The 27733-nt window shown below is 36.4% G+C and overlaps 3 protein-coding genes across 7 annotated transcripts in view; all 3 read right to left on the reverse strand.

Moving 5' to 3' along the window:
• LOC114480312 (E3 ubiquitin-protein ligase TRIM21-like) overlaps positions 1-7184 on the reverse strand; it is a 51908-nt gene extending 44724 nt beyond the window's left edge. For 2 of the 5 annotated variants that reach the window (XM_028474332.1, XM_028474330.1), the window contains exon 1: positions 6299-7174. The gene's annotated coding sequence lies outside the window, so the exon portion shown is untranslated. Of the gene's footprint in view, positions 1-6298 lie in introns of all 5 variants that reach the window. The other 3 variants (XM_028474339.1, XM_028474335.1, XM_028474336.1) reach the window with 3 other exon arrangements.
• A 2457-nt stretch (positions 7185-9641) lies between these two features.
• LOC114480317 (E3 ubiquitin-protein ligase TRIM39-like) lies at positions 9642-14509 on the reverse strand. Its single transcript, XM_028474347.1, has 2 exons — positions 14140-14509; positions 9642-11361 (listed from the first exon to the last, which is right to left on the reverse strand). The coding sequence occupies exon 2, from the start codon at positions 11350-11352 to the stop codon at positions 9745-9747; it is 1608 nt and encodes a 535-aa protein (XP_028330148.1). The 5' UTR covers positions 11353-11361; positions 14140-14509; the 3' UTR covers positions 9642-9744.
• Positions 14510-22373: 7864 nt separating this feature from the next.
• On the reverse strand, positions 22374-26826 carry LOC114480775 (E3 ubiquitin-protein ligase TRIM21-like). Its single transcript, XM_028475193.1, has 2 exons — positions 26812-26826; positions 22374-23839 (listed from the first exon to the last, which is right to left on the reverse strand). The coding sequence occupies exons 1-2, from the start codon at positions 26824-26826 to the stop codon at positions 22478-22480; spliced, it is 1377 nt and encodes a 458-aa protein (XP_028330994.1). The 3' UTR covers positions 22374-22477.
• Between the last annotated feature and the right edge of the window lie 907 nt (positions 26827-27733).

Consider the following 27733-nt stretch of genomic DNA (forward strand, 5'->3'; position numbering starts at 1 on the left):
AAGCGGGTATGAAAATGGATGGATGGATGGAATGTCAACTGTTCTGCATTCACACACACACACGCACACACCCCTACTGAAGGGAGTGTTAACTATAAAACTGTCAAAAAAATAAAGAGAAAAGTTTCCTGGTCCTGTTGTTGTGTGTCTGTGGCGTTTCATCTCCTCTCTCTTCCCACTGATGTTAAGGCTCAGGAGCCGTGAGCGTCACACATGAATTAATACAAACACCACACTAAGGGGCAGGTTCACTAAATGTTTAGGGCTATTAAAACATGTGCAAACATCACTCCACGCACAAATAAGGGGTACAAACCCCAGGGAATCAGGACTGAGCGTGTTCAGCACATAACAATGTGCCCACAATCCATTTAGTGCGTTTCCCTCTGATGAATATGTAATGTAGGCGGATCACATAAGGAGAATAAAAATGGGAGGGGGACATGTAAGGTGTGTGTGTGTGTGTGTTTGAAGGAAGATGTCGCTCCGGCTGCACCTGAGCTGTGTCTATGTTCCTTTTCATGTTTTGGTTAGGCCTGGGACGATAACAGATTTTGCTGAACGATATATTGTCCCACAAATTATTGCCAATAAACGATATTATTGTAGATTTTTTTTAGACCAAATGATTCACTAATGTGATGATGTCATAATAATACAAGTACATCCTTTCAAATACAATCAACTTGTATTTATCATTAGTATTTTTATCATTGTAATTGGAATGTCAAGAACTTTTAAATATTAAACAAATAAAATAAACAATTAAAATAAAATGGACTCAGTCTCTGTTAGAAAAAAAATTCACTTTAATAAATACCACAAAAAAAAAAAAAAACAATAAAATAAACCGTGTCTCTGTTAAGAAAAAAAACACCTCAACTGTAAAACCACACAAAACCAAAGCAATAAATAAAATTATTTATCAAGTCTCTCTAAAAAAACTAAATTACACTTACAATAAATAATAAACATTGAGGCACAGATGTATATAATATAGTTGTACATTCCTTAACAAGTAACACTTCTAATTCAGTTAGAACCTTTGTAAACAACAATGCTAGTGGCCCCGCCTCCTCCTGTTTCATTCTGTTGTGTTTTCATTCAGTGTTAAACCAAACAGAATAGTTTCTAGTTTACTCTGTTCATTCTGCTATAGAACAAACATGCAGGTGCTGAGGGTGAACCCACTTATCATCCAGCCTGTTTGGAGGCTAAAAGCTTGGTTGATAGCCCCACTCACCATCCCCGCTTCTATTTCTGATCACACTGCTTATGTCTCCTCCACTGGCGGACACCGTGGGTCAGAGGCTCTGCTGCTTCATAGGCCGCTGGTTGTAGCCGGTGTAGCAATCCTAAGCTATGTAGTAGGTCCAGAGTTGCAGCATCTACCAAACTATAACTGTATGATTTACCTAAATCTAAGATTGCCTGGTGGTGGAATACTATCAACAGATCAATAGAACGCTTTGTGTCCAAAGCTGCTCCTGTTTTCCATGGACTGATAAGAACAAAGTTACAGGAATTAAAGGAGCAGAGATGTTACATTAGAGGAACAAATATCATTAGGTTTAAAAGTTGATTAAACAGCATTTGTATTTGTTTATTTTGTTTTCTACATTATTAAATGTTTGTGCAGCAGACGGAGAAGTCCACCTGCCTCCAGTTGAACTTCTTCAAATGTCATTTTGTGCTTCTGTGCACTCATCTCTCCACGTTGAATGAGTCAAATATTCATTTAAATAGGGTGGTCTCAACCACGTCTACACAGCCTCTAAAGCTCTAAACTCCATTCTCTGAACAAAGCAACGCTTTTGTCTGAAGCTGAAACTTCCAATTGTTGCCGTTACTTTTCCTACATTTGGTAATAGCCACGTTTTTTAGCTCCTGCTCCAGAAACTCCACCAATCAGCTGTGCCCTGTACACAGACCAATCAAAACAAAGAGCTCCATGTCACTAGATGGCAGACGTTAGCACAAAGATGCTACGCGCCAACTCCTCAATCAGTGTCCTGTTAAGATTGTTCTTAAAGCGTAAAACATCAAAGTCAACATATCACATGAAGGTAAATATGTGTTCTTAAACACACTAAACTATTTTATGCTAGCATTAGCTCATTATCAAATGACAATTTCAATAAAAAAACACTTTTTGTTGCTGAACATTTCTGGCAGGCACGCACTATCTGCAATTCAATACAATTAAACAAACTCAAATGTGTAACACGTTTTGATCATATACTAATAAATCATTCTTTGCACTTATATTATTGCTTTTATTCATGAAAAAGTGAAAGAATAATTAGTGAGAGCTAGTTGTGGGTTTCTTGTTCTTGATCAAAGACCAAATCTTTGACGGGAGGTCAAATCTGCAGAGTGCGGACAAACAAACGTACGTCACTAAAGCCTTCACGCTGGGTGATACGTTTCCTGTCACCATTCTGTCCACTGACTAGCTCGTCCACAACTCTCTCCTCTTCTTGGCAGCAGCTGCATCTTCTTCATTGGATAAAACACCTATGAAAGATTATAAACCTGTGATTATTATCTGTTCAAATCAGTCAGAGGATCTTAATCATAAAATCATGAAAACATTTAGTGTCGTTATAATGATGAAAATACAACTATACTATAGTTATATAGAGTTAAAGATAATAAATAAATAGATAGTGACATGTGTCTGTTTAAAATATAAATGGGTCAACCAACAGACAGTTATTTATAATAATAATGTAATATAAACTAGAATTATACTCACCATTCAGTATTTTGCAGTCTGCCTTCTCCTACAGCCTGAGCACTGACAGTATGATTTGCTGCATTGACAGCGGGCTGATGACGTCCTTGTGTTCATAACGATATGACTGAATGACTCCCTCAAACACAATGTCTATGTGTAACTTGTGTACTCTGCAGAGAGAGACTCACCTTATGACGTCATTGACGCGCTGCTGGGATTTCAGCAAACCAAAAACCAGATGTTGGTCAGAAGTTAAAGACCTAAAAATCACTGACAAACGAGCATCATTTGGGACGTTTATTACCAGATATCAGCGTGACTTCGTCCTTGCAATCCTGAAAAAATAGTAAACGGGTCTGAAAATTGATGGATGGAGAATAAGACGGTGTTAAAAACTGTCCGTTGTCGTCTTTTTGCCAGTTACAATCATTAGAGTTCAGTTTCAGGTTGGTTTTGTGTCTTAAGTTTGATGTTCCTATGATGCTAATACCCAGCTAGTGCTAAATGCATGAGTCCTTATCTGGGCTGTGTCTGAATATTCCCTCTATCTCCTTTCCTATCCACTTTTCCTCAACCCCGTGGATGACGTCACAGGGTTAAGGAAAGGTGTTAGGAGACTTCCTGAAGGATTTAGGGAAAGGCCATCACGTTGTTCTGACAATCAGACGCACTTCCACTAGGTGACGTAATAATCCGATGGCGGTGAAGGTTAGTGACGTCTGCTGTGGTTAAAAACTACAAATGACTAAAAGCACATTTCTAACACTTTCCACTGTTCCTCTAACGCTGATATAATCTCAAATATCACAAGGTTTGAATGTAAATCAAAGGAAAAGAGGTTACCAGGTTACGAGGAACAAAAGTGAAACTAAAAGAACGTCACATTGAGAATGGCTGCTCACACTCACCTTCCACTCACAAATCAACATTAATTCAAAACAAGTAGGATTTTATGAAGTTGTTACAATAATGTAAGATTTAGGTCAACATAACGTTGTAGGAATACGAATGTACAACCACGCAAAGCATTCCTATGTGAATTAAATATGTTGAATAAAACACCTTTCATTGACTTTCTAACATAATATCTGAATTTATTTTCTTTCTCCAATAAAAGCTCAATATTGAAGCAACTGAGGGCAACTCAATTTCAAAGAGATAACTGACCAATGTCAAAGACCAGGGGTGTCAAACTCTTTCTACTTCAGGGGCCACATACAACCTAGTCTGATCTCAAGTTAGCAGGAGCAGAAAAATACAGATTTTTTTTAATAAACATTATTTGTACTCATGGTTGAATCGACTCCGACAAAAATGTCCATAATTCACCTGGAATATTAAAGGTATAAAACATGTCGTCCCACATATTAGTAACTCCAGGTTGTTGTACTTCACTTCTAGAATTTGTGGACAATTAGTCGTAATTTGATGAATTATCTGGGAGACATTTTTTTTCAAATGACTTTGAGCAAACAATTTTAAATTGAAATTTACATAAATTGTGTAACTGTGAGCAGAGAGAAATTACAAGTTTCCATATTAAGGAATTACATAATGTTTATTTGGTGGGAGTGACCTATCTAGAACTAAACTTTTTGATCATTTACATAATGATTCATGTTTTTGCTGTAATTAAAAAAAAATGACCAAACAAATGTATGAAAATACAAAGAAAATGGTCCCACGTGTAGTATTATGGTATGATGATGAAGACATATAGGAGACACGTTGTGTGAGAGTGAACCAATCTTTACTGACTTCTCAGTGGGGACCAGATAGCATGATACACTGATGTGCGTAACACCAATACAGGTCCGTGTTTGCACACAGTCCGCTCATATAGTTCCTATACATTTGAATGTATATCACTACACCACGGGCCAAAGTGAAGGCTTTGGTGAGCTGGATTCGGCCCGGGGGCCTCGAGTTTAACACCCCTGCCATAGACAATGGATTTAATTAATAATGTTAAACAATTACACTGATGTAACTTGCTGTTATTTTTAATGTCTTTCCACCAATCTAGTGAAACTATTGTTTTTTTTAAATTTGTTTTTATTTCCTTTGATTTATTTTTTATTTAATTTTACATTTTTAATTCCACTGACTGAACCAGTGGTATTAGGAGTCAGATTGTGTATTCTTTATTTACTAAGCTAGAGAAGCTGTTTTTTTCCTTTATTATTTAATTATTATTTTATTTCACATTGTTAGTTGCACTGACTGAACCAGTTAAATGTGTTACATGTTGCTTGACAAAGCTAGATAAACTATTGGTTATAGATTGTTGTACTGGTGCAGAGTTATTAAATAAACAAGTAACTCACAACATTTATATCTGTTTATTTGTTTAATAATAATACAAAAGACACGTTTAAGTCAAGTCTGATACATAAAAGAAGGATCTCAGTCTTTTCCACACAATGAGACAAACCATTTGTTTGGTAATTCATTCTTATTTATGTATCACATCAGTATCAGCCAATAGGAAACGCCAGATATTGGAGGTGAAAAAAGCAGATTGGTGCATCCCTAGTCATAATAATAACAGAGTAATGCCAGCCTTTATGTACAAAACTTAGTAAAGTGTGACCTCATTTTCTCCTGTGGACCAAATCAGATGCTCTGAAAGGCCAGATTTGGCCCCTGGACCTTGAGTTTGACACATGTGATGTAGAGTTTTCTCCAAGGTGAATGTCCAATATACAGTATGTTCACATTTGAGTATTATTTTTCTTTGTCTTTGTGCTATGCAGTGCTTGTCTTTTTCTTTGTGTATCACAATGACACAATGGTCCGTCACTAGTTTACAGTGTGGCACCAGTATGTGGACAACGCCACCTTTGGACTTTCACCCAAGGAAATAAAAGTTGAAATTGTTGAAAAAAGTTGAAATTGTTGAAAAAAGTTGAAATTGTTGAAAAAAGTTGAAATTGTTGAAAAAAGTTGAATTTGGTTGAAATTGTTTGAAAAATTTGAAATTGTTTGAAAAAGTTGAAATTGTTTGAAAAAGTTGAAATTGTTGAAAAAAGTTGAAATTGTTGAAAAAAGTTGAATTTGGTTGAAATTGTTTGAAAAAGTTGAAATTGTTTGAAAAAGTTGAAATTGTTTGAAAAAGTTAAAATTGTTTGAAAAATTTGAAATTGTATGAAAAATTTGAAATTGTTTAAAAAAGTTGAAATTGTTTGAAAAATTTGAAATTGTATGAAAATTTGAAATTGTTTGAAAAAGTTGAAAAAGGTTGAACTTTTTCAAAAGTTTGAAAAAATTGAATTGGGTTGAAAAAGTTGAAAATATTTGAAATTTTATGAAAAAGTTGAAAAAATTGTAATGGTTTGAAAAAGTTGAAATTGTTTGAAAAATTAGTTCCCTTTTCTCAAAATCTGTGGCCCTCCTGAGATCAAACTGGTCCGTATTTGGCCCCTGAACTAAAATGAGTTGGACACCCTGGTCTGGGGCCTCCAAATCACTAGAACAGCCCCTGACTGCAGGAATCACTAGCTTAGCTTAGCTTAGCGTAGCGTAGCTAATGGTAAAGGAGGAACAGGATAAACATACCTGTCAGGTGGTGTCACTGACGCTGAATGGACAGGTGAGCTCTAACGCAGCAGGTGAAGTAAGGCAACGAGGCAACAAAGGGCAACAGCAGCATTGAGAGCAGCTGAGAAAATGCTGTTGGTCTCTGAGTGTGTAAACACAACAGTTCCAAACTACACACCTGCTCCACTAACTAACCACAGACAAGAAGCTGGGACACAAGGAAGTGGGGCGGAGCCAAAGCTGAGAGCAACAGGTCCAAAGTTGCTGTTTTCTAACATTATGACTGTGATACGAGCCAATCAGAGGGAGGAGAGAGGATCGCCTGCAGGAAGGATAATAATCCTGCTCCAGCCATAAAACTATAAAACATCACATATTTACACTATTTTACACCACTAAACCTGTGCTTGACCTCAGAGTTGACCTCAGAGCTGAATATGATCCAGATCCTGCTGGAGGAAGATCCAGCACCTCCATATTTAACTGGTGTTCCACCAAATTCTGACCATCAACATCTGTGACCACTGGTGGCGCTGTTGCTACTGGGCTGCTTGAACTCACTCACACAGACCAGAGAAATAGAAAGGGCGGAGCCAAAAAGGACTTTTTTACGTAAATAGCGTAAACTCACGGAGGTGAAGGCAGTGGGAGGAGTTTGTTCACAAATGTTGAATATTGACCTTAGACTATAGAGTTAATGTTGTTCACACCAACTTTTTAACATTTGCTAATCCTGCTTTCAGCTGTTATGCTCCAAACTGCTGAGTCAGAGAATGTGAGAGGAGCTGAAAAATGAATTGATATTTTTAACTTAAAACCATGTATTTATTCATGTCTTCATGTCATTTACTGTTATATCATTTTATGGTTTTAGTTTTTATAGATTCTTTTTTAAACATTATTCGTTTTAAATCCTATTTTATTTTATCAACATTTTACTGTTGATAATCATTACATATTTTATTATATTTGTTATTATCATATTACTGTTTTACTATAATCATGGTTATTTCTACTAATATTTAATTATTCTATGATTATTGTTATTACTTGTATTATATTTTATTATTTTAACTACCAAACATTTATTTTTGTTTTATTCTAAATCTTTTTTTTTTTTACATTTTATATTTTGTCCGTTTGAATTTAATTTGATTTGTTTGAAAAGTTTGATATAAATTAAAGTGTGATTGGTTCGCTGCTTGTCATGTTTGATTAAACCAATGTACTGATTACAGCATATTTGTGTATTTCAATAAATACAACTGATTAATGTTCCATGTTCCATGTTAGACAGGTTTATTTTATACAATCTTGGAAAATAAATAAAAAGTTAGTATTTTAAGAAGTATGATGTTAAATTAATCATTATGAAATATTTAATTATAATAAAATAATAATAATAAAATATTAAAGAATAATAAAAATGTATCTCATAATAATATTAACTTATTTAACAATTTAATGGCAATATTATATATTTGTCTGTTATTTATCAAAATGGTAATTATTTCAAAATGTTGTTTTTATTTAATTAATTATGACTCTTTTAAGCTTCCATAGGAAAACTATGTGCTGACATTTGACAAGAAAAACACACAAAATGAGAAAAAAAAATATGTAGAATTTTACACAAAAACAAACAACAAAAAATCACACGAGAAACGCACGACGACATCAAAAACACAAAAATAAAGAGAAATATACTAAATAATAGTGCTTTGAGATGACTATTGTTGTAATTTGTGCTTTATAAATAAAGTTGAATTGAATTAAATTAAATTAACAAATAAACAAACGACAAAAACACACAATATGACAAACAAAAAACACATTAAATAAAACCATGAAAACACATAAAACAACAAAAACATTAAAGAAAAAAATACACAATTCTGACAAAAAACTTAAAATGAAAAAAACACAAAATGACAAAAAAAAACCACACAAAACAACATTATTCTTCCTTATGAATATAAATAAAATAATGGATGTTACAATATACAATTTTTAAATTTCCTTGAGTTTGTGACCAATTTTTGTTTTTTATTTAATTTGGGAAAAAATGTGTGGAATAAATTTAATAATTATGCAGTATTTTAGAAAAGACAAAGATTTATTTTTCAACAATTTGTGATTAAAAATGACTGCAATCATTAGATAAAAGCGTGGGAAAACTGTGTTGACATGTGACAAAAACACACAAAATGAGAGAAAAACTCCAACGATTCTATTACGTTTCTATAGTAACATGATTAACATAAATGTCCAGTGGACATTCATTGACCAATTGTTGCTGCAACGCTAATGTGTCTAAAAAATCTAAGGACTAATCTTAGATATGAGGAAGTGATGAAATCAACTGCAATGGCTTTATTTGACCACCAGGGGGCAAACTGTAAGAGCAGCAGCTACAACATGACATTCCTTTACGACACATAAGTTTCATGTTTGACCACAGGGGGCGCTCTGTTTCAGTGAGCCTAGGATACAACACAATGTTTATGTTGGAAATAACATTCTGTTGTTCATCTTTCTGAGCTGGTTAAAGAAATACAATAGAATAGAATAGAATAGATCTTTATTGATGGTAAATTCACTTGTTACAGTAACACGATTAAACAAGAGCAGACGGTAAAAAACCAAAGTAAATGTCAACATAAATGTATTTATTCCTTTCATGAAAATACAAACCAACATAGATTCCCCATGTACATCAAATAATATCACAGTCCAAATGAAACAAATACAAAATAACAGTGGAAAAATATAAAAAGTGTAAGTCAGACATAAATGTACAAATGAAAAATGAATTAAATGGGTTTCAGCTGCATCTCCAACAGCTTGAAGTAAATGAAGTAAAAAAGGTAAAAATGTGTAAATGATCTGAGGCACAATGTGAAAAATGTAGTTATTTTATTAAAATTATTTATTCTTTTAGATTTGATTTTTATTAAATGATAATTACACTGAGTATTTATCTAATTACTAATTATTATTTTATGTGTTGTAAAAGGATGGTTGAATAAATGTCAATATCTTAAACACCAAAACTTCACAGTTTTACTTTAATTAAAGGTTAAGATAATAAGTAAGAGTAGCAGTGACTTAAAAAACACTTTATTTTGATACATTTCTGCAATTGTTTTGTTTTCATTACATTTCATATAAAATAATCATGTTCCTATTTTACCATCCACTAACACATTTAAACTAATCATTAAACAACTTACATGTTTGTACAATTTAACAAGTTTGTGGTATTTAAATAAAAAAATCACTTTTTCAAACATATTTCATCACAATCCAAACACCAAATGTGAAGCTTCTTTAATAAAATGTTTCCTCCCACTGTTGAGAAACATACATGTTAGGTTGGATGGAGTGTGTAACCAACCTGGAGAAGTGAATGGTTGCAGAGAACCATTGAATCTATTGTTGGTGAGACTTCATCATGACACTGATCATTCACTTTGATTGACAGGACAGATGATCAGAGGTGATGAGTTTTTACCACCATCGTTATTACGGGGACAAAAGAATGGATGTATTTTGTGAGTGAAGCAGCAGTGAGTGAAGGAGTAGATCAGAGCTGCAGCATCTACATCATAAAAGGAGACCACACCCTCCTCATAGTCCACAAACACACCCACCTTCTCAGGAACACACTTCAGATGAAGAATGACTGGAAGATCTTCATGTGCTGTATACACATTTCCATCTATGAATGCCACAATCCATAAACCATTCTCAGGAGTCAGAGAGATGTCTCCCTTCCTGTTGATAGATTCTTTAACCACTCCTAAAGTCCACTTAGTTTTTCCTTTAACCTGAACCTCAAAATAAAATCTGCCTGAACTGAAACTCTGTTTCCCTAAAACACAGGAACATTCAGAAAATCTCTCTTTGTTGTCTGGAAGTTTCTTCTCCTCATCACTGTGATAAACTTGTTTTCCATCATCAGACAGGACGAGGTTAGGATGAGCTGTAAGAGGATCAAGAGTTACATCTACTGCAAACTGCTGCATCATCTTCATCTTCATCTTCATCATCTTGTCACTGAGTGTGTCCTCCAGCTGAGCCACAGCTCTCAGCACAGTCTCCTCATATGATGATGGACGGACCATGACCTCTGTCCAGTCCTTGGTGGCTGGAGGAGCTTTCAGGGAGCAGAAGTGTTGGAGGAGGTGGAGGTGGTCTTCAGAGCGGGAGAGCTGCTCCACCTCAGAGCTTCTCTTCATCAGCTCAGAGATTTCCTCCTCCAGCTCTTTGATCAAACCTTCAGCCTCTTTCTCTTCTGCTTCCTGTTTCTCCTCCATCGACTCCATCAGCTCCTTCAGGCCTCTCTGAACAAGCTCCATCAGAGCAGTGAACATCTCCACACCTTCAGCTTTCCCTCTGTCTGCAGCATCCTTCCTGATCCTCACTGACTCTCTGATCTCCTCCAGCTTCTCTCGTCTCTTCTGGATCATCTGCTGAAGGTAAGCATCTGTCTTCTCCAGCTCCACCTTCTTTTCTTCACACTCTTCTCTCAGAGGAACTAACTGGTGACTCTTGTGCTCCAAAACAGAACACATCAAGCAGACACATGTCTGATCACTCTGACAGAACAGCTCCAGAGGTTTGCTGTGCTTTGGACACATTCTGGTTTCCAGGTTCTCCACAGGCTCCACCAGCTGATGTCTTCTCAGACGTGATGCTGTCAGATGAGGCTCCAGGTGAGTCTCACAGTAGGAGAACACACAGTCCAGGCAGGACTTCAGGGCCTTCACTTTGGTTCCAGTGCAGACGTCACAGGGAACTTCTCCTGGTGCTGCTGCTTTCTGCTCAGATTCACGTCTGAACTGAGAAACCATCTCACGCATCATAATGTTGACCTTCAGCTGAGGTTTAGTGCTGAAGACCTGATTACACACGGGACACCTACTGGTGGTACTGGTGTCCCAGTGTGTGCTGATGCATGGTTCACAGAAGTTGTGTCCACATGATGTGGTGACTGGATCAGTGAACACCTCCAGACAGATGGAGCACAGGAAGTGATCTTCAGACGTCCCACTGCAGGCAGCAGACATGTCCACACACTGAGGGACAGAGACAAGCAGCACATTAACAGGACACTCTCATTGTTGTGGAGCGTTCCTTTACTAATGTTTCTGAGTCCATCTCACTGGGATCACTTCTAGTATTTAGCACTGATTCAGTCCTCCTGTAGTAATGTGGACAGTCTGCTGTGCCTCAGCAGCTGAATGTAAAAGTGCAATAGTTTGAATGTTTAAGGTTCAAATTAGTTCTACGGTTCTCTCATATTGACACTGGAACTTTTCAAAACCATAAATTACATTCTTTGCACTCTTTATTTTAATGTACAATCTTGTTTTCTTTAAAATAACCAAAATATTGTGTAATAACAGATGAAAGTTTAACATAGAACAAAACTTTAAAGTTTCCATGGACCACACACTACATTTCTCAGTGATTTTCTTTGGGAAAACAAATGCAATTATTACACATTTTGCCTCAATAAATGTAACTTTTTAAATACACATAATTTCTGTGATAATTTGATTGAAATTCACAAGTTGTGATTAATCGTGATTAATTTGTCATATTTCCAATTGATTGGTAACATTTTTTTTAATCCATTCACAGCTAATTTCTATTTAAAAACTTTTCCCCATGAGGAGTAGAGACCTTTCTCAGATGATGTCACATGTCACATGACTTTTAGTGGTGGGGGTAGATGATGGAAACCAATGACAAACTGTTTCAACATTTAATCTCTAATCTGGAAACTGCTTAGAAATATCTGCACTTCAATCCTGTCTTTAGTCAAAATGAACATTACATTTATTTCAAAGCTCATTAGGAATAAATGGTAAATAAATGGAAAACATCACGTCACCAAGTCGAAACTTTAGATCTTCAATGTTCCTCAAATAAAGATATCTATGTAGTTGTAGATATCTGAGATGACGTTTGGACTCAGCAGAAGTTAAAAGTTTTTTTTTTTTTGTTTGTAGTTTATTTTAATATTTACTCGTCACATTTCCTGAGATAAAAATGATTGTCTAAAAAAGGAAACCAATGGTTCATTCATTCCTAACTGAAATATCTTATTTTCTCATGTATATTTATAATTTCTCTTTCACTAAAAAAACAAGTTTTCTCTGATTAATTGATGGAATTTTCAGTCAAACACTGGATTAGAAAAATATTCATCAGCTGCAGCCCTGAAACATATTGTAGACATTTATATATAACATGTTGACGTGAATCTATGTTTTAAATGTTAGGTGAGCTAAATGCTGAAAAGAGCTAGAAAACCATCACTGAACTTTGACATCCCATAATTAAGAACTTCAATGTTCAAAGATGTTTCCATAAAAAGCAGCAGAGCAGCATTCCATCACTTCCTTTCAGCAGCTAAATCCCAGTGTTTCCTCATTCTATTAATGATTTACAATCTGTATCTTGGAATAAAACTATAAAGTAATGATCACATGTTAAATGTGTGACATTAAAATGAATAAATAATTGTGTTTGGTGATTTGAGGCTAGTGAAATATGGGCCTGGCATCCTGAGTATATTTTTTTATAAACCCAGTATTTAATACGTAGCTTTACATGCAGTGAGACAATCTGATGTAATATTTAACACAGGAAACACAGTGAGTGAGTCCTGGTAGTTAGAGCAGTTGTGACAACGTTCAAATCCTGCACAAACTAATGTGGGACATTCCCACCTCTCCAAACAGTCAATGATCATTCTTTTATTACATCTCATTTGTTGATATGTCTGTGCTGTTATGTCTGCTATGGACCATGTATGTGTCTGAAATAAAGTTTGATGATGATAGTGTTGTGTTCAAGACCACACTATCCAAGACCATAAACTTTTTTTTTTAAATTAAAAAATATATATAAATAAAATGATGATAAGGTTTGACAGTTATATAACATTTTTTCTTTAGTTTTAGTTTCTTTTTTAATACATTTGACAGACAAAAAGGGTCCTGCAAAAAATGAACTAAAATATTAAAACTACTACTGATAAATTCACAATTATTCTACATATTTGAAAACAATATTTTTATGTCAGCTGAATGTACAGCAAGTGTTTAAAAGTATTTCTGCCAAGAAATAACATAGCTGGTCACCTACACACCACAGAGTGTTTCCTCTTTGCTGTGTTTTTACAAATGTATTATTTGTGGTTCGTGAAAACAAATTTCACAACCAACAAGTTAGTGGACATGTTTAGCTCCGCCTCTCTCTCCTCCTTGTGTGTGTGTGTGTGTGTGTGTGTGTGTGTGTGTGTGTGTGTGTGTGTGTGTGTGTGTGTGTGTGTGTGTGTGTGTCACACACGTCACATTTGGCAAGGCAAATTTATTAGTACAGAGCATTTCATACAGAAGGCAACTCAATGTGCTTTACATGATAAAACAATCAATTGTTTAAAATCAATAAGAACATTTAAAATCATCAACAAACACATTACATCAACAACATGACCAAAAATCTCTCTCTCAATCATATGCAGTAGAGAAAAAAAGTGCCTTTAACTTTGATTTAAAAATGTTCACATTGGATGCTGACTTCAGCTCTGCTGACAGTGCATTAAGGAAGGTTGTGGTCATTATACAGGATGGATTAAAGAATGAATAAAGGATTGTTTTATCCTGTTCTCCTTGTTATTATCACATTATAAAAAAGAATAAAAATACCAGGAATTAGTGCTGGTCTCCAACGGTCTTGACGGAAAATCCATCAGACCTTTAAAATGTTGGTCTCAAGACCAACACTGGTCTGGACTACTACAACACTAGATGATGATGATGAATGTTAGCAGCTACACTCACCTCTCTTTGAGTCCAGAGCTGACTAACAAAAGTTGAAGAGTCTTCAAGCTTTTCTCCTCACAAACACAGACTGGAGTCTCTGACTGCTCTGCTCTCACACTCTGTCCTCTTCTCACACTGACTCATCAGATCATCTATTATTAAATAAGTCATGAACCATCAATGCTGTTTGACCAGTTTGGTGTTTCTAGGTTGGAACAGCAATGAGGAAACAAACACTATCAGCCTCAGGTTTACTTTATCATCTCCTTTCCTTTGGAAATATCCTTCCAGCATGAGCGTCAGTAGCACCACCAGGATTTTGATTGAGGGTGGGCTTCCAGAAAACTGGATGGTCCAGTTAAAATAAGCTTCTTTCTACATTCACCCATTAACAAGTTGTTACTAGTCATGCTGGTGTGAAGGGGGGGCTACGGGAGGACATGATGGGGAGTGGGCGGCTGAGCTGATGGTAACTAGTCACTCATAATGTTACTTAAAAAGGCTTGAGCACTAACTTCATTGATTTCATTGCATTCCTCACTGGTGTGGAAGCAGCCTGTGGGCGGGCTTAGGAGTCCAAACGTGCGGTACATGTCTGTGATTGGCTGATAAACTTCACTAAAAGTTACTTATTGGATTAAACTGTTATGGGGCGCAGGTCTGAGGCTCAGGAAATAGATTTAAAAGATTCATTTTTAAAATAAGAAATGTCCTGAAAGGAGGAAGAAGAAAAAAAAAAACAGGATACTCACAAAAATCTACCACTGCTGGACAGAACTGATAATTACTAACACTGACTCAAACTCAAGAACCAATGGGGAAAACCTAGACTAAACTAAGGCTGAAAGAGCAGGGAGGCTTAACTTAGTCCAGAGCAGGAGGACAGGAGCAGAGTGGAGAACAGGCTGTAGAGGTGTGTGGTGGAAGCTGGGATGGTGATCTGTTTGGGTTGGCGGCAGAGATTCTCAAGAGGGGAACTTAGAATATTCCAGGAGGCAAGACGAGATGTCGGAGGCTGGAGGAAGCTGGTCGGGAGGATTGCAGGAGGAGCTGAACAGGGGCGGCCACAGAACTGAAACAGAGGAGAATGAATGGGATTAGCCTTTATTATCAGGAATCAGAACAGAAACACACAAAACGCTTAGAAAGTGACTGAGAAAGTACTACGGTCCAGCCTCAAATGGTGGTCACAGGCCAGGTAAATATAGAGAGTGAAGTGAATGGAAGCAGATCAGGACACTCTCCACACAGGTGAAGTTAATCAGATGATCACCTCGTACCAGCCCAGCAGCTTCTGGAATCAACTCCGCACGCCCACCTGGAGGAAAACAGAGAAGAGGGGGACAAAGGAAGACAGGGAAATACTGACCTTATGTGGCAGCAGAGGTGGAGGGCGTGACAGAAACAGCTTGAAAAAAAACTCATGGGGAGTTCCAGTCAAAATTTCCCACTCGGAACTCAGAACCATGACTTCCTAGAACAAGTGGAACGCAGCATACTGTGTTTGAAATCCCTCACTACTCATCTCATGTTCCATTGGGTCAGAATGGTTGACCCAGGTCCCCAATACTAATGTTGTGGGTAATGAGCATCTATGGAAATCTATTTAAACACAACACACAGATACTATAGTGGACATAGAAATCAGTAACTACATTTCATAGATTTTATATGTGTTACATCTCTACAGTGAGTCAGGCTGTGTTCATGACATTCTAGTGTTTGCAACATGCAATGTTAGAAAGACAGGATGTGAAAAGAGGACTTTTGGTCACCTTAGAACAGAACTGCAGCTCTGGGCTGGAAAAAGCACTGAGCAAACAGAAGTGTTTGCTCCTTTTTGAAGGAGGAAACATCTGCTGCCATATTGCAGTAGAAAGCTATCCTGGAGCTGGTGGAGAAGGTGAAAGTTCTACGTATCCAAAACGCAGAGAAATACCGTCGTCTGGTGGAGGTGGAGCAGTACACCCATATGAACGATGCCATTGTAACAGGGCTGTGTATCAAACCCTGGGCCTACGCTCAGGCGGTAACCGCTGACAACATTTGGAAGCCTGGGGAACAAGATGTCAGATTAACGGAGCAACAGGTAACTGCCTTCCTCCCATTCATGGGGATTGAACTGATCTCAGCAACATGGAGGCATGTCACCTGCTCTACCAAAGAAATGACTTCATCACACCAGTGATTATCATGAGGTTTGTTAACAGGAAGCACTAAACAGCACAGCTAACACAGAGAATGAAGGGAAGAGGATTAAACGTATTCCTGAATGATCACCTGAGAAAATAAATATCTGACTAGAATAGAAAATTATGCAGCTTAAAAATAAAAAAAAAACATGAAAACAGACCTGTTTCTGTTACTGTGAAATAACCTGGAACTAAACATAACAACCCTGGATTAACCTGTCACTGTGAATGTTCATGACATAATATTTTCATTTAAATGTTCACCTGCACTACTGCACTATTATCTTATTATTATTATTGTATTTTTATTTTATTTCGGTATTATTATTATTATTATTATTATTATTATTATTATTATTATTATTATTATTATTATTATTATTATTATCTTGTTATTTTTATTTAGTTTGCACATATTAGTCTAACTACTCTTATATTTTTGTTTATACTTTTTTTTTTTATTTATTTTTCTTTATTCTAGTTGATTGTTATTATTTAATGTTACACTATCTGAGAGAGCACAGGTCACCAAAACAAATTCCTCGCGTGTATTCATACACTCTAGGTCAATAAAGTTGATTCTGATTCTGATTCTGATATAAACAACAAATAGAAACATTTTCATTAAAATGATCAGAACACCAAAACTAAGAATCATAGATCAGACATAAACAACATAACACACAACCATGACACAGTCTGACAGAACTTGTTTCTCTACATTTAGGGCAGAGGTGTGGACTCCACCTACTTTACTTGGACTTGATTCAAAAATGTGATGACTTTAGACTCAACAAAATCATAAAGGACTTCCAACTCAACTTAGACTTGAAAACAAATGACTCGTGACTTAAGTCGGACTTGAACCTATTGACTCAGGAAGACTTGACTTCCAACTAGGCTTTATTTTTTGGCCGATCAGCGATCCGATCATATGAGAATTGATGGGTACCGAATTTGATACTTTTTTTTAAAAGTCAAAAATAACAGGCAGTTAAAAATCAAAGGGTACCATGTTTTGGTGACTGTGAGGGAGTGGAAGAGTAGAAGATTTCCCTCTTCACAGGTGCATAGTGGAGGTGGGGGGCACACACACACACACACACACAAGATGAATAAAACAAGAGTAGCCGTATGCACAGCATGCTGTTCCAAAATAACTGGCAAAGACCACACAACGCCAAACTTTGTTCGGCACCTGAAACCTAAAAAAGATCGGTAAGTGGAGACATTAATATAATGGGGAGCTAGCTAACATCATTATTATTTAGCAGATGCTAGTTTTGGTTAGCATAACAGTTCATGTTAACTTCTGCACCCACAAACCCGAGCTACGGTTTCTAAAAGATCACTCTAGCAATTGTAAGTTATCTACACATGAATGCGTCCGTATGTGTGCACGTGTATAATGACTATTGATAAGAGACACGCACATTTAGTTTTGAATAATATGAGCTGGGAAAAACATTCAGCAGGCTAAAATTATACCTCATTCTATTTCCCAGTATGGATAACAGAGGAACTGGTTACTGTCACTTTCAATATATCTCTATTTATTTTAATTATGTGTTTGATTTGTTTGCTTTGCAGCTATACTGCGTCGCAACATAAACTTCATTTGGTGACTGTTGATACTTTTGCTTTTTAACTCATTCAATGCCAGCCGTTTTAGAGCATTTTGACTGATTTTTAAAGACCCACAGAATATTTTGTACGATGACAATCTGAATTTTGACACTAGATTCTGAAAGATTAAAGTTTCTAATTAATCAGAAAAAAAAAAAATAATTGTTTGTTCTTCTGTAATCAGCAGTTGAATAGAGGCAAGTTTCACACAATTTTTTTTTTTTCTGAAAAAATCTATTAGACTTTGAAGCATTTTTTTTTTTTTTTTTTTGCTTTAGTGACACCTCAACATTGGTTTCCTTCTATAAAACTACAAAAACAACACTGAGACCAGGCTTTTGATGGCAAAATTATTATTATTTTTCTTTCTGGGTCAGAGTTGTATGGTTTCCTTACTGTATTTAAGCCTTCCTCCAAGTCCCCCACCCCTCCACACAAGTCTTGATTATAATTTGTAATGGTTAATCAGTGAGGGAGGCGTAATTGAGAATGAGCCACACCTGAGTGGAAACACGAGGGAGCTAATCTAATCACTCACAACCCAAACACACTGACATCACTGGGAGGTGGAGACATGAGCAGGAATACTTGGGTAATACAAAGACAAGAGTTAAAACATGAATGAAAACAAGAAGTAAAGTCAAGTAAATGAATTAAGAATGACTGAAAAGGTACAGCTAATAGAGGAGAATGCAGGCTAAACAAAAACAAGCATCCTATTTTATTTAATGTATATATTTCAGAATCAGATTCTGAATACTTTATTCATCCCAGAGAGGAAATTCAGTTTCAGTAACATCCTGGTGTTTCTTGTGGTGTGGATGGTGATGACAAAAAAGGTAATGTCGGAAAAAGTCTTTGGACCAATGACTTCTAAATAATATGCAGTTTATTAAATACAATCAATGTCCTGAACAAGGAACATAAATGAAACCTGTTGAGAGCATGCTGGCTGGATCTTTGCAAAACTCTGAGCTGGTCAGAGGCTGTAATGGTATATATGTTTCAGAGGTATGTCCTCCCACCTTTAACATTAGCTCATCACCATATAAGAAAACAGCTCAGTAATACACAGATTTGGGAAAAACAAGTAGAACATCTGGAATCATTCAAGGTTTTCCATGTCTCTGAATTATCACTAACAACTGAGTTAACATTGTTATTGCCCCAAAACACTTACACCTCCCGTTAATGTCAAAATAGGGTGCCTCACAATTTATACTGAAGAGGGTCCATGCAGACAGAAAGTCTGCATCCCATCTTTATTATAACACCCGCAAATTCTTGTGAGATTACTCTTGGGAGTTACTGCTTGAAAAGGGCCTCTTGCCTAATCTAAGGTTTCACATAAGCATCTTGCTGAGATCAATTCTTTATTGAAAAGGACTATAAACCTTTAATATCACACGTTAAATGCTTTAATACACATCATCCTGTCCAAGAAAACATGAAAATACAAGAACATATAACATGTGAGTACAGGAGTGGAAGTACTGTGGGTCGCAAGGCAGCAAGGCAGGTATGTCTTAGATGAAAAATGAAAAAAAAGGGGGTAAGAAGAGGGGAAAAAGGCAGGTCCCAAACTGTGCCCTCTCGCTCTTTTAGTGAGAGGGCACAGTGTGGACTTAGGAAAAAAAACTCCTTAGTACATAGAAGCGCCAAAAAACAGTCTATAAAAGCAAAAAAGGTCTGTGTGTGTGCGTGTGGAGCGAATATCTCCCCGACGTGGTGCGTGTTCGACCTGAAACTTTGTCAACGGCTTTTAAATACCCAGAGTTAGTGCATCTGTTATTTTGGAGTAATTTGGTCATTTCCAAATGTTTATTTTAATGTTATTTCACTTCTGGATGGCATGGCAAGTGAAACCTATTCATCTTTTGACCTCAGAGTGTGAGGGGGTGCAACAGAAATGCAAAAAACTACACTAAAAAAAGATACAAAATGACTCCAAAAATGCACAAATGACATAAAAAAAAAACAAAAAAAAACTAAACAATATTTATACAGGAAGTACACAAAACAACAACAGAAATGCACAAAAATATACAAAAAGGCTCCAAAATGACTCCAAAAAACATATATTACACAAAAACACACCAAACGACAACAAAATTATGATAATGACTCAAAATACACTAAACTAATTATTTATACAAATGACAACAGAAATGCACAAAATTACAGAAAAAGACACAAAATTCCACAAAATGACTCCAGAATCACACTACAATGGCAACAAAAAACAGTAATTATACAAAAAGACAACAGAAATATACAAAAATACACAAAATGACTCAAAAAAACATACATTACAGAAAAATACACCAAACAAAAAAATAATAAAAATGAGTAAAAAAAACAAACATTAATTCTATGTGCATGTCCCATAGAATTAATCCAGGGAAATCACACACACTATTTTACTTTGCACCCACACATAAACCCCTTTATAACACAGAGTACAGAGTATGTACACCTCTTTGTACAACCAACCTTCAAACACATACTTAATTTGACCATAATTAACAACTCTACTTAAGCTCCTCTCAGTATATGAATACATACTTCCGACAGGCACTGTACTAGTTAGATTAATTAATCACAGAGTATAATTAACTAATCGCATAATATTTTTAATCTGTTGACAGCACTAATTAAGAGACCTGCACAATTCATCAGTCATGATGGGCAGCCTTCCAAAAACAGCTGCCAACGTTATTCAATCTTTGCGATAAATAAGAAAACTGCCAGCTCCAATCAGCAGAATACCCGTTATCATAATTCCAATTATGTAGACGTCTGCCACATCCTCAACATCCATTATTTTTCTGCTGAAAACTAAAGTATTTGGTCTGAAGTATTGTTTTTGATTGACATTTTAGTCAAAATATTGGTGTATTTTGTTGTAAAAATATAATAGTGACTACCCTCTATGACAGGGGTGTCAAACTCATTTTAGTTCAGGGGCCAAATAAGGCCCCTAAGGCGGGAAAACAAGTAATTTTAACATAATTCTGCCCATAAATATACGTAAAATAATGGACGTTACAGACAATATCCAAAAAACAAATGACAAAAACAAAAAACGCACAAAATCAGATGTAAAAACACATAAAATGACAATAAAGACACACAAAACATTATTCTGCTCTATAAAAATATGTGAAGTAAAAGAAAGTTTTATTTTTCAACAATTTGTGATTAAAAATGACTGCAATCATTAGATAAATACGTGGGAAAACTGTGCTGACATTTGACAAAAACACACAAAATGAGAGAAAAACTGCAACGATTCTATTACGTTTCTATAGTAACATGATTAACATAAATGTCCAGTGGACATTCATTGACCAATTGTTGCTGCAACGCTAATGTGTCTAAAAAATCTAAGGACTAATCTTAGATATGAGGAAGTGATGAAATCAACTGCAATGGCTTTATTTGACCACCAGGGGGCAAACTGTAAGAGCAGCAGCTACAACATGACATTCCTTTACGACACATAAGTTTCATGTTTGACCACAGGGGGCGCTCTGTTTCAGTGAGCCTAGGATACAACACAATGTTTATGTTGGAAATAACATTCTGTTGTTCATCTTTCTGAGCTGGTTAAAGAAATACAATAGAATACAATAGAATAGAATAGAATAGATCTTTATTGATGGTAAATTCACTTGTTACAGTAACACGATTAAACAAGAGCAGACGGTAAAAAACCAAAGTAAATGTCAACATAAATGTATTTATTCCTTTCATGAAAATGCAAACCAACATAGATTCCCCATGTACATCAAATAATATCACAGTCCAAATGAAACAAATACAAAATAACAGTGGAAAAATATAAAAAGTGTAAGTCAGACATAAATGTACAAATGAAAAATGAATTAAATGGGTTTCAGCTGCATCTCCAACAGCTTGAAGTAAATGAAGTAAAAAAGGTAAAAATGTGTAAATGATCTGAGGCACAATGTGAAAAATGTAGTTATTTTATTAAAATTAGTTATTGTTTTAGATTTGATTTTTATTAAATGATAATTACACTGAGTATTTATCTAATTACTAATTATTATTTTATGTGTTGTAAAAGGATGGTTGAATAAATGTCAATATCTTAAACACCAAAACTTCACAGTTTTACTTTAATTAAAGGTTAAGATAATAAGTAAGAGTAGCAGTGACTTAAAAAACACTTTATTTTGATACATTTCTGCAATTGTTTTGTTTTCATTACATTTCATATAAAATAATCATGTTCCTATTTTACCATCCACTAACACCTTTAAACTAATCATTAAACAACTTACATGTTTGTACAATTTAACAAGTTTGTGGTATTTAAATAAAAAAATCACTTTTTCAAACATATTTCATCACAATCCAAACACCAAATGTGAAGCTTCTTTAATAAAATGTTTCCTCCCACTGTTGAGAAACATACATGTTAGGTTGGATGGAGTGTGTAACCAACCTGGAGAAGTGAATGGTTGCAGAGAACCATTGAATCTATTGTTGGTGAGACTTCATCATGACACTGATCATTCACTTTGATTGACAGGACAGATGATCAGAGGTGATGAGTTTTTACCACCATCGTTATTACAGGGACTAAAGAATGGATGTAGTTTGTGAGTGAAGCAGCAGTGAGTGAAGGAGTAGATCAGAGCTGCAGCATCTACATCATAAAAGGAGACCACACCCTCCTCATAGTCCACAAACACACCCACCTTCTCAGGAACACACTTCAGATGAAGAATGACTAGATGATCATCACATGCTGTATACACATTTCCATCTCTGAGTATCACAGTCCAGTAACCATCCTCAGGAGTCTCAGTGATGTTTCCCTTCCTGTTGATAGATTCTTTAACCACTCCTAAATTCCAGTCAGTTTTTCCTTTAACCTGAACCTCAAAATAAAATCTGCCTGAACTGAAACTCTGTTTCCCTAAAACACAGACACAAGGAGAAAATCTCTCTTTGTTGTCTGGAAGTTTCTTCTTCTCATCACTGCAATAAACTTGTTTTCCATCATCAGACAGGACGAGGTTAGGATGAGCTGTAAGAGGATCAAGAGTCACATCTACTGCAAACTGCTGCATCATCTTCATCTTCATCTTCATCATCTTGTCACTGAGTGTGTCCTCCAGCTGAGCCACAGCTCTCAGCACAGTCTCCTCATATGATGATGGACGGACCATGACCTCTGTCCAGGCCTTGGTGGCTGGAGGAGCTTTCAGGGAGCAGAAGTGTTGGAGGAGGTGGAGGTGGTCTTCAGAGCGGGAGAGCTGCTCCACCTCAGAGCTTCTCTTCATCAGCTCAGAGATTTCCTCCTCCAGCTCTTTGATCAAACCTTCAGCCTCTTTCTCTTCTGCTTCCTGTTTCTCCTCCATCGTCTCCATCAGCTCCTTCAGGCCTCTCTGAACAAGCTCCATCAGAGCAGTGAACATCTCCACACCTTCAGCTTTCCCTCTGTCTGCAGCATCCTTCCTGATCCTCACTGACTCTCTGATCTCCTCCAGCTTCTCTTGTCTCTTCTGGATCATCTGCTGAAGGTCAGCATCTGTCTTCTCCAGCTCCACCTTCTTTTCTTCACACTCTTCTCTCAGAGGAACTAACTGGTGACTCTTGTGCTCCAAAACAGAACACATCAAGCAGACACATGTCTGATCACTCTGACAGAACAGCTCCAGAGGTTCACTGTGTTTTGGACACATCCTGGTTTCCAGGTTCTCCACAGGCTCCACCAGCTGATGTCTTCTCAGACGTGATGCTGTCAGATGAGGCTCCAGGTGAGTCTCACAGTAGGAGATCACACAGTCCAGGCAGGACTTCAGGGCCTTCACTTTGGTTCCAGTGCAGACGTCACAGGGAACTTCTCCTGGTGCTGCTGCTTTCTGCTCAGATAAAAAAAAAACATAAATAATAAAACAAAAAAAAAAATCACAAAATTCTCTGGTAAATATTCTGAATATTCATTAAATGTATGTAATTGGAAGGTCTGAGATATCTACAACTGAATTATTTGGTATTTTTTAACAATGATTCATGTTTTCTGTAATTTTGACTTCATCCTGAGGGCCAAATTGGATGCTCCAAAAGGCCAGATTTGGGCCCCAGGCCTTGAGTTTGACACATGTGCTCTATGGGTTGAAACCTGGCTATTACATTTGAATGTTCCTATTGGCTGAGAATGATGCTTTGTCATGTTTATGGGGGCTTCTTACGTCACTGTTGGTCCCAGGGGGCCAAAGTTGTGGGCCGGCTTCCACCAACCACACACACTTTCAAAATAAAAGAACTAATGATGTGAGGAACACAAGAGTTATTTGAAATGTTTACCTTTTAACTTTTGTTGCCACGAAATGGAAATTTTTTAAATTGTGTTTTCTTCAGATTATTTTCTAAAAACTTGACAAATGTTGTGAAAAGAAGCTCAGATTTAATCGACCGCCCAATAAACAACAGAGAAAAGTGTGGATAACGTGACATTTGACCTGAATTCAAACTAAACATGAACACAAACAGCAACAACAACACGTATGTTCTTTAAAGACACAGAATATGAAGCTTTCTCATGAAACCACTGAAAAATAAATGTAAAAATATATGAAAATCTAAAGAAATGAAAGTTTTTTAAACTGTGACAACAGTTAATATTTTAAATCACAACAAAATTATCTGTATAAATATGAAATATACACATGGATATAATTTATTAATTATATTAACAGTTAATAATAGATCATTAAAACAAAACAGATCATGTGAAAACATTAATAATGTCTTGAAAAATAAGCTAAGTTGCTAAATTCATCACCATGGTAACGAGTAAGTAACCACTGCATTGACGACAGAGTTTTGGATCACCTGCAGCAGCCAATCACAATCAGCGTTGGTTCTGATCATTTCAGTGACGTAAAAAAACTAAAGGAGTTCAGTTATTAAAGAGGACAGTGAAGGAAAATAAACCTTTAATTAGTATTTAACTACACACATACACACGTGAAGGAGAGTGTGTGTGTGTGTGCGTGTGTGTGTGTGTGTGTGTGTGTGTGTGTAGAAGTACACTGTGCTTTGATCACAGGCTGACACAGGTTTAGTGTCTTTGTAGACGTACACACCGTAAAGATGGAGTCAGGCTCAGCTCCAGAGGAACCATCCACACCCTCCAAGCTGCTGTGGAGAAGACACAGACAATCAGACATGCTGAGGAGCAGCTGGAGGAAAGCACAGGAAGCTCTGCTAACATGCTAACATCATGTGAACATCAGTAACAGTGGGTGCTGTCCTGCAGAGCCACAGTGCAGTGAGTGTGGAGCAGCCTTTGGAGCTCAGCTCACGTGTGGAACATCTCAGCATGTTTCCACTGAACAGGAGAACAAGTCTGTTGGACTGAGGCTTTATTTGGCTTCAATCCTTCACAAATCTGAAGATCACACGCTGTCAAAGACTCACCTACACACTGGAGACATTCCTACAAAGCCTTTTCTCTTTGACCTTTGTCAGCATAGATCTTTTAATGCTGGTGTTTCAAATGACCTGGACATCACTCACTTTCTTTCTTTCATCAATTTCCACTGTTTGCTGAGATTTACATCAACACCACTTCAAATAACAAACAAAGTGCTGAGTCATGTTTACTGATGTTTTATCAGTGTGGAGTGAGAAGAACCTGGACCATCAGGAAGACAACACATAACCTCCTTTATGTTGACTTACCATGGGTCAGTAGATGGACCTCCTTTGAAGTCAATGAGTTTGTCCATGGACTCATTACTTCCAAAGGACTCACAGCTGGGTCCAGGTCCAGGTCCAGGTCCAGGTCCAGGTTCAGGTCCAGGTTCAGGTCCAGGTCCAGGTCCAGGTCCAGGTCCAGGTTCAGGTCCAGGTCCAGGTCCAGGTCCAGGTCCAGGTCCAGCAGTTGGGAGCTGCTTCCTTGAACACACACAGACTGAGAGTGTAACACTAATGTACAGAGGTGTGAGTGCTGAGCTCTGACGTGGTCTCACCTCTGAACATCTATAAAACAACATTTGAAAAACACACCCACAAGAATGATTTTAAATGATCAATGTTTGGGTGGTAAATGTACAAACTGCAGCACATTTGATGCTGGTGCACGCTCACATGCACGCGCCTGCAAAGAGCAGCTGTGAGGTGAGTGAGACGATGACAGAATAAAAGTAAACTTATAAACTCTGTCTATAAATATTTTGTGCCAAAAAGTGACAAAGTTTTATACAAACTGTACAAGACAAAAGTTTATTGCTATATTTTAACTGTGTCAAAGGAGAGCCTCATTAAACAGCAGCTGGAGTTAGCACACATGCTAATCACTGTTAGCAAAGACAGAGCAGCGTAACTAGCTAACGTTAGCTTCTCTTCTTTGTTTGAGAACAATGTCATGATTTCAGGGCAGAGAATATTTATCTATGGAAAAGAAAACTGGATAATGAGCTAATGGAAGAGATGACGGTGTGTGTGTGTGTGTGTGTGTGTGTGTGTGTGTGTGTGTGTGTGTGTGTAGTAATTCTATTTAATTTAATTCAACTTCAGTAGATCTTACTTTCATATAAATTACTATTAATGACAAAACAACAAAATACTATTCTAAACTTTAATTTATTGGTCATGGAAATTTCACTTTTTCCCACAAAATATTGTAAACAAAATTTTACAAATGCTACTGTAAGGTTAATATATTTTATTAAAACTGTGCTAAATAAATGATTAGGAAGCTAACTCAGTCTCCTAGATTTTGACTGTCACAAAATCTTTAACACAGGAAAACGCACGCACGCACACATACACACACGCACACACACACACACCTCTGAGCTTCAGTCTGGATCTCATGTTGTTCCTTCACCGTGTCCTGATCCATCTCCACGTCACGAGATGATGAGCCAATAATATGAGTCAGAGACAGACAGCGCTACCTGAGTTACATAATAAAGAGTTCAAACACATATTAGAGAAGATAAAAGATGTCAAAGCTCTGAAGTTTAACAGAACACTGACTGGTTGAGAGTTAGTGCCACACACTGTGATGCTAACGCTAAATGCTACTAACTGTGATGCTAACGCTAAATGCTACTAACCTCCGGTCACACACCAGCAACGCTTTTTTTAAATTTTATTTAATATTTTAAATTGTACTAAACCATTTCAAAGAGCTGATTTGTTTTTGTTTTGTTTTTTTTTAACTTGTCTGCACATGCTGTCAAAGGTCAACACCACCAGAAGTGCAATCATTATGAGAGAGCAATGCATGCAGCTTAGCATTAGCCTTACGTTAGCATTAGCAATTTCCTGGCAATCCCAATAACCTGGCATTGACATTGACCTAGTATTAGCTAAACATTATTCTAGCAATAGCTTAACATTAGCATTAAGGTTGAAAATGGTTAGAAGTTTTAAAAATTTGAAAAAGTTTTTAAAAAGTTGAAAAAGTTTTTAAAAAGTTTTTAAAAAGTTGAAAAAGTTTTTAAAAAGTTGAAATTGTTTGAAAAAGTTCAATTTGGTTGAAATTGTTTGAAAAAAGTTGAAAGAAGTTAAAATTGGTTGATAAAGGTGAGAAAAGTTCGAAAAAGTTGAATTGGGTTGAAAAAGTGGAAAAAAGTTTAAATTGGTTGAAAAAGTTGAAAAAGGTTGAAAAAGTAAAAGAGAAAAGTTGAAATTGTTTGAAAAAGTTGAAATGGGTTGAAAAATTTGAAAATAGTTGAAGTTATTTGAAAAAGTTTTAAAAAAGTACTTGTTTGGAAAAGTTTAAATCGATTGAAAAAATTGAA

Source organism: Gouania willdenowi, chromosome 18, assembly GCF_900634775.1.
Source record: "Gouania willdenowi chromosome 18, fGouWil2.1, whole genome shotgun sequence".
Classification (NCBI taxonomy): domain Eukaryota; kingdom Metazoa; phylum Chordata; class Actinopteri; order Blenniiformes; family Gobiesocidae; genus Gouania; species Gouania willdenowi.

Excerpts from the sequence above, each read along its gene's own strand:
- LOC114480317 (XM_028474347.1), bottom strand. The coding sequence starts at position 11,352 with ATGTCTGCTGCCTGCAGTGGGACGTCTGAAGATCACTTCCTGTGCTCC.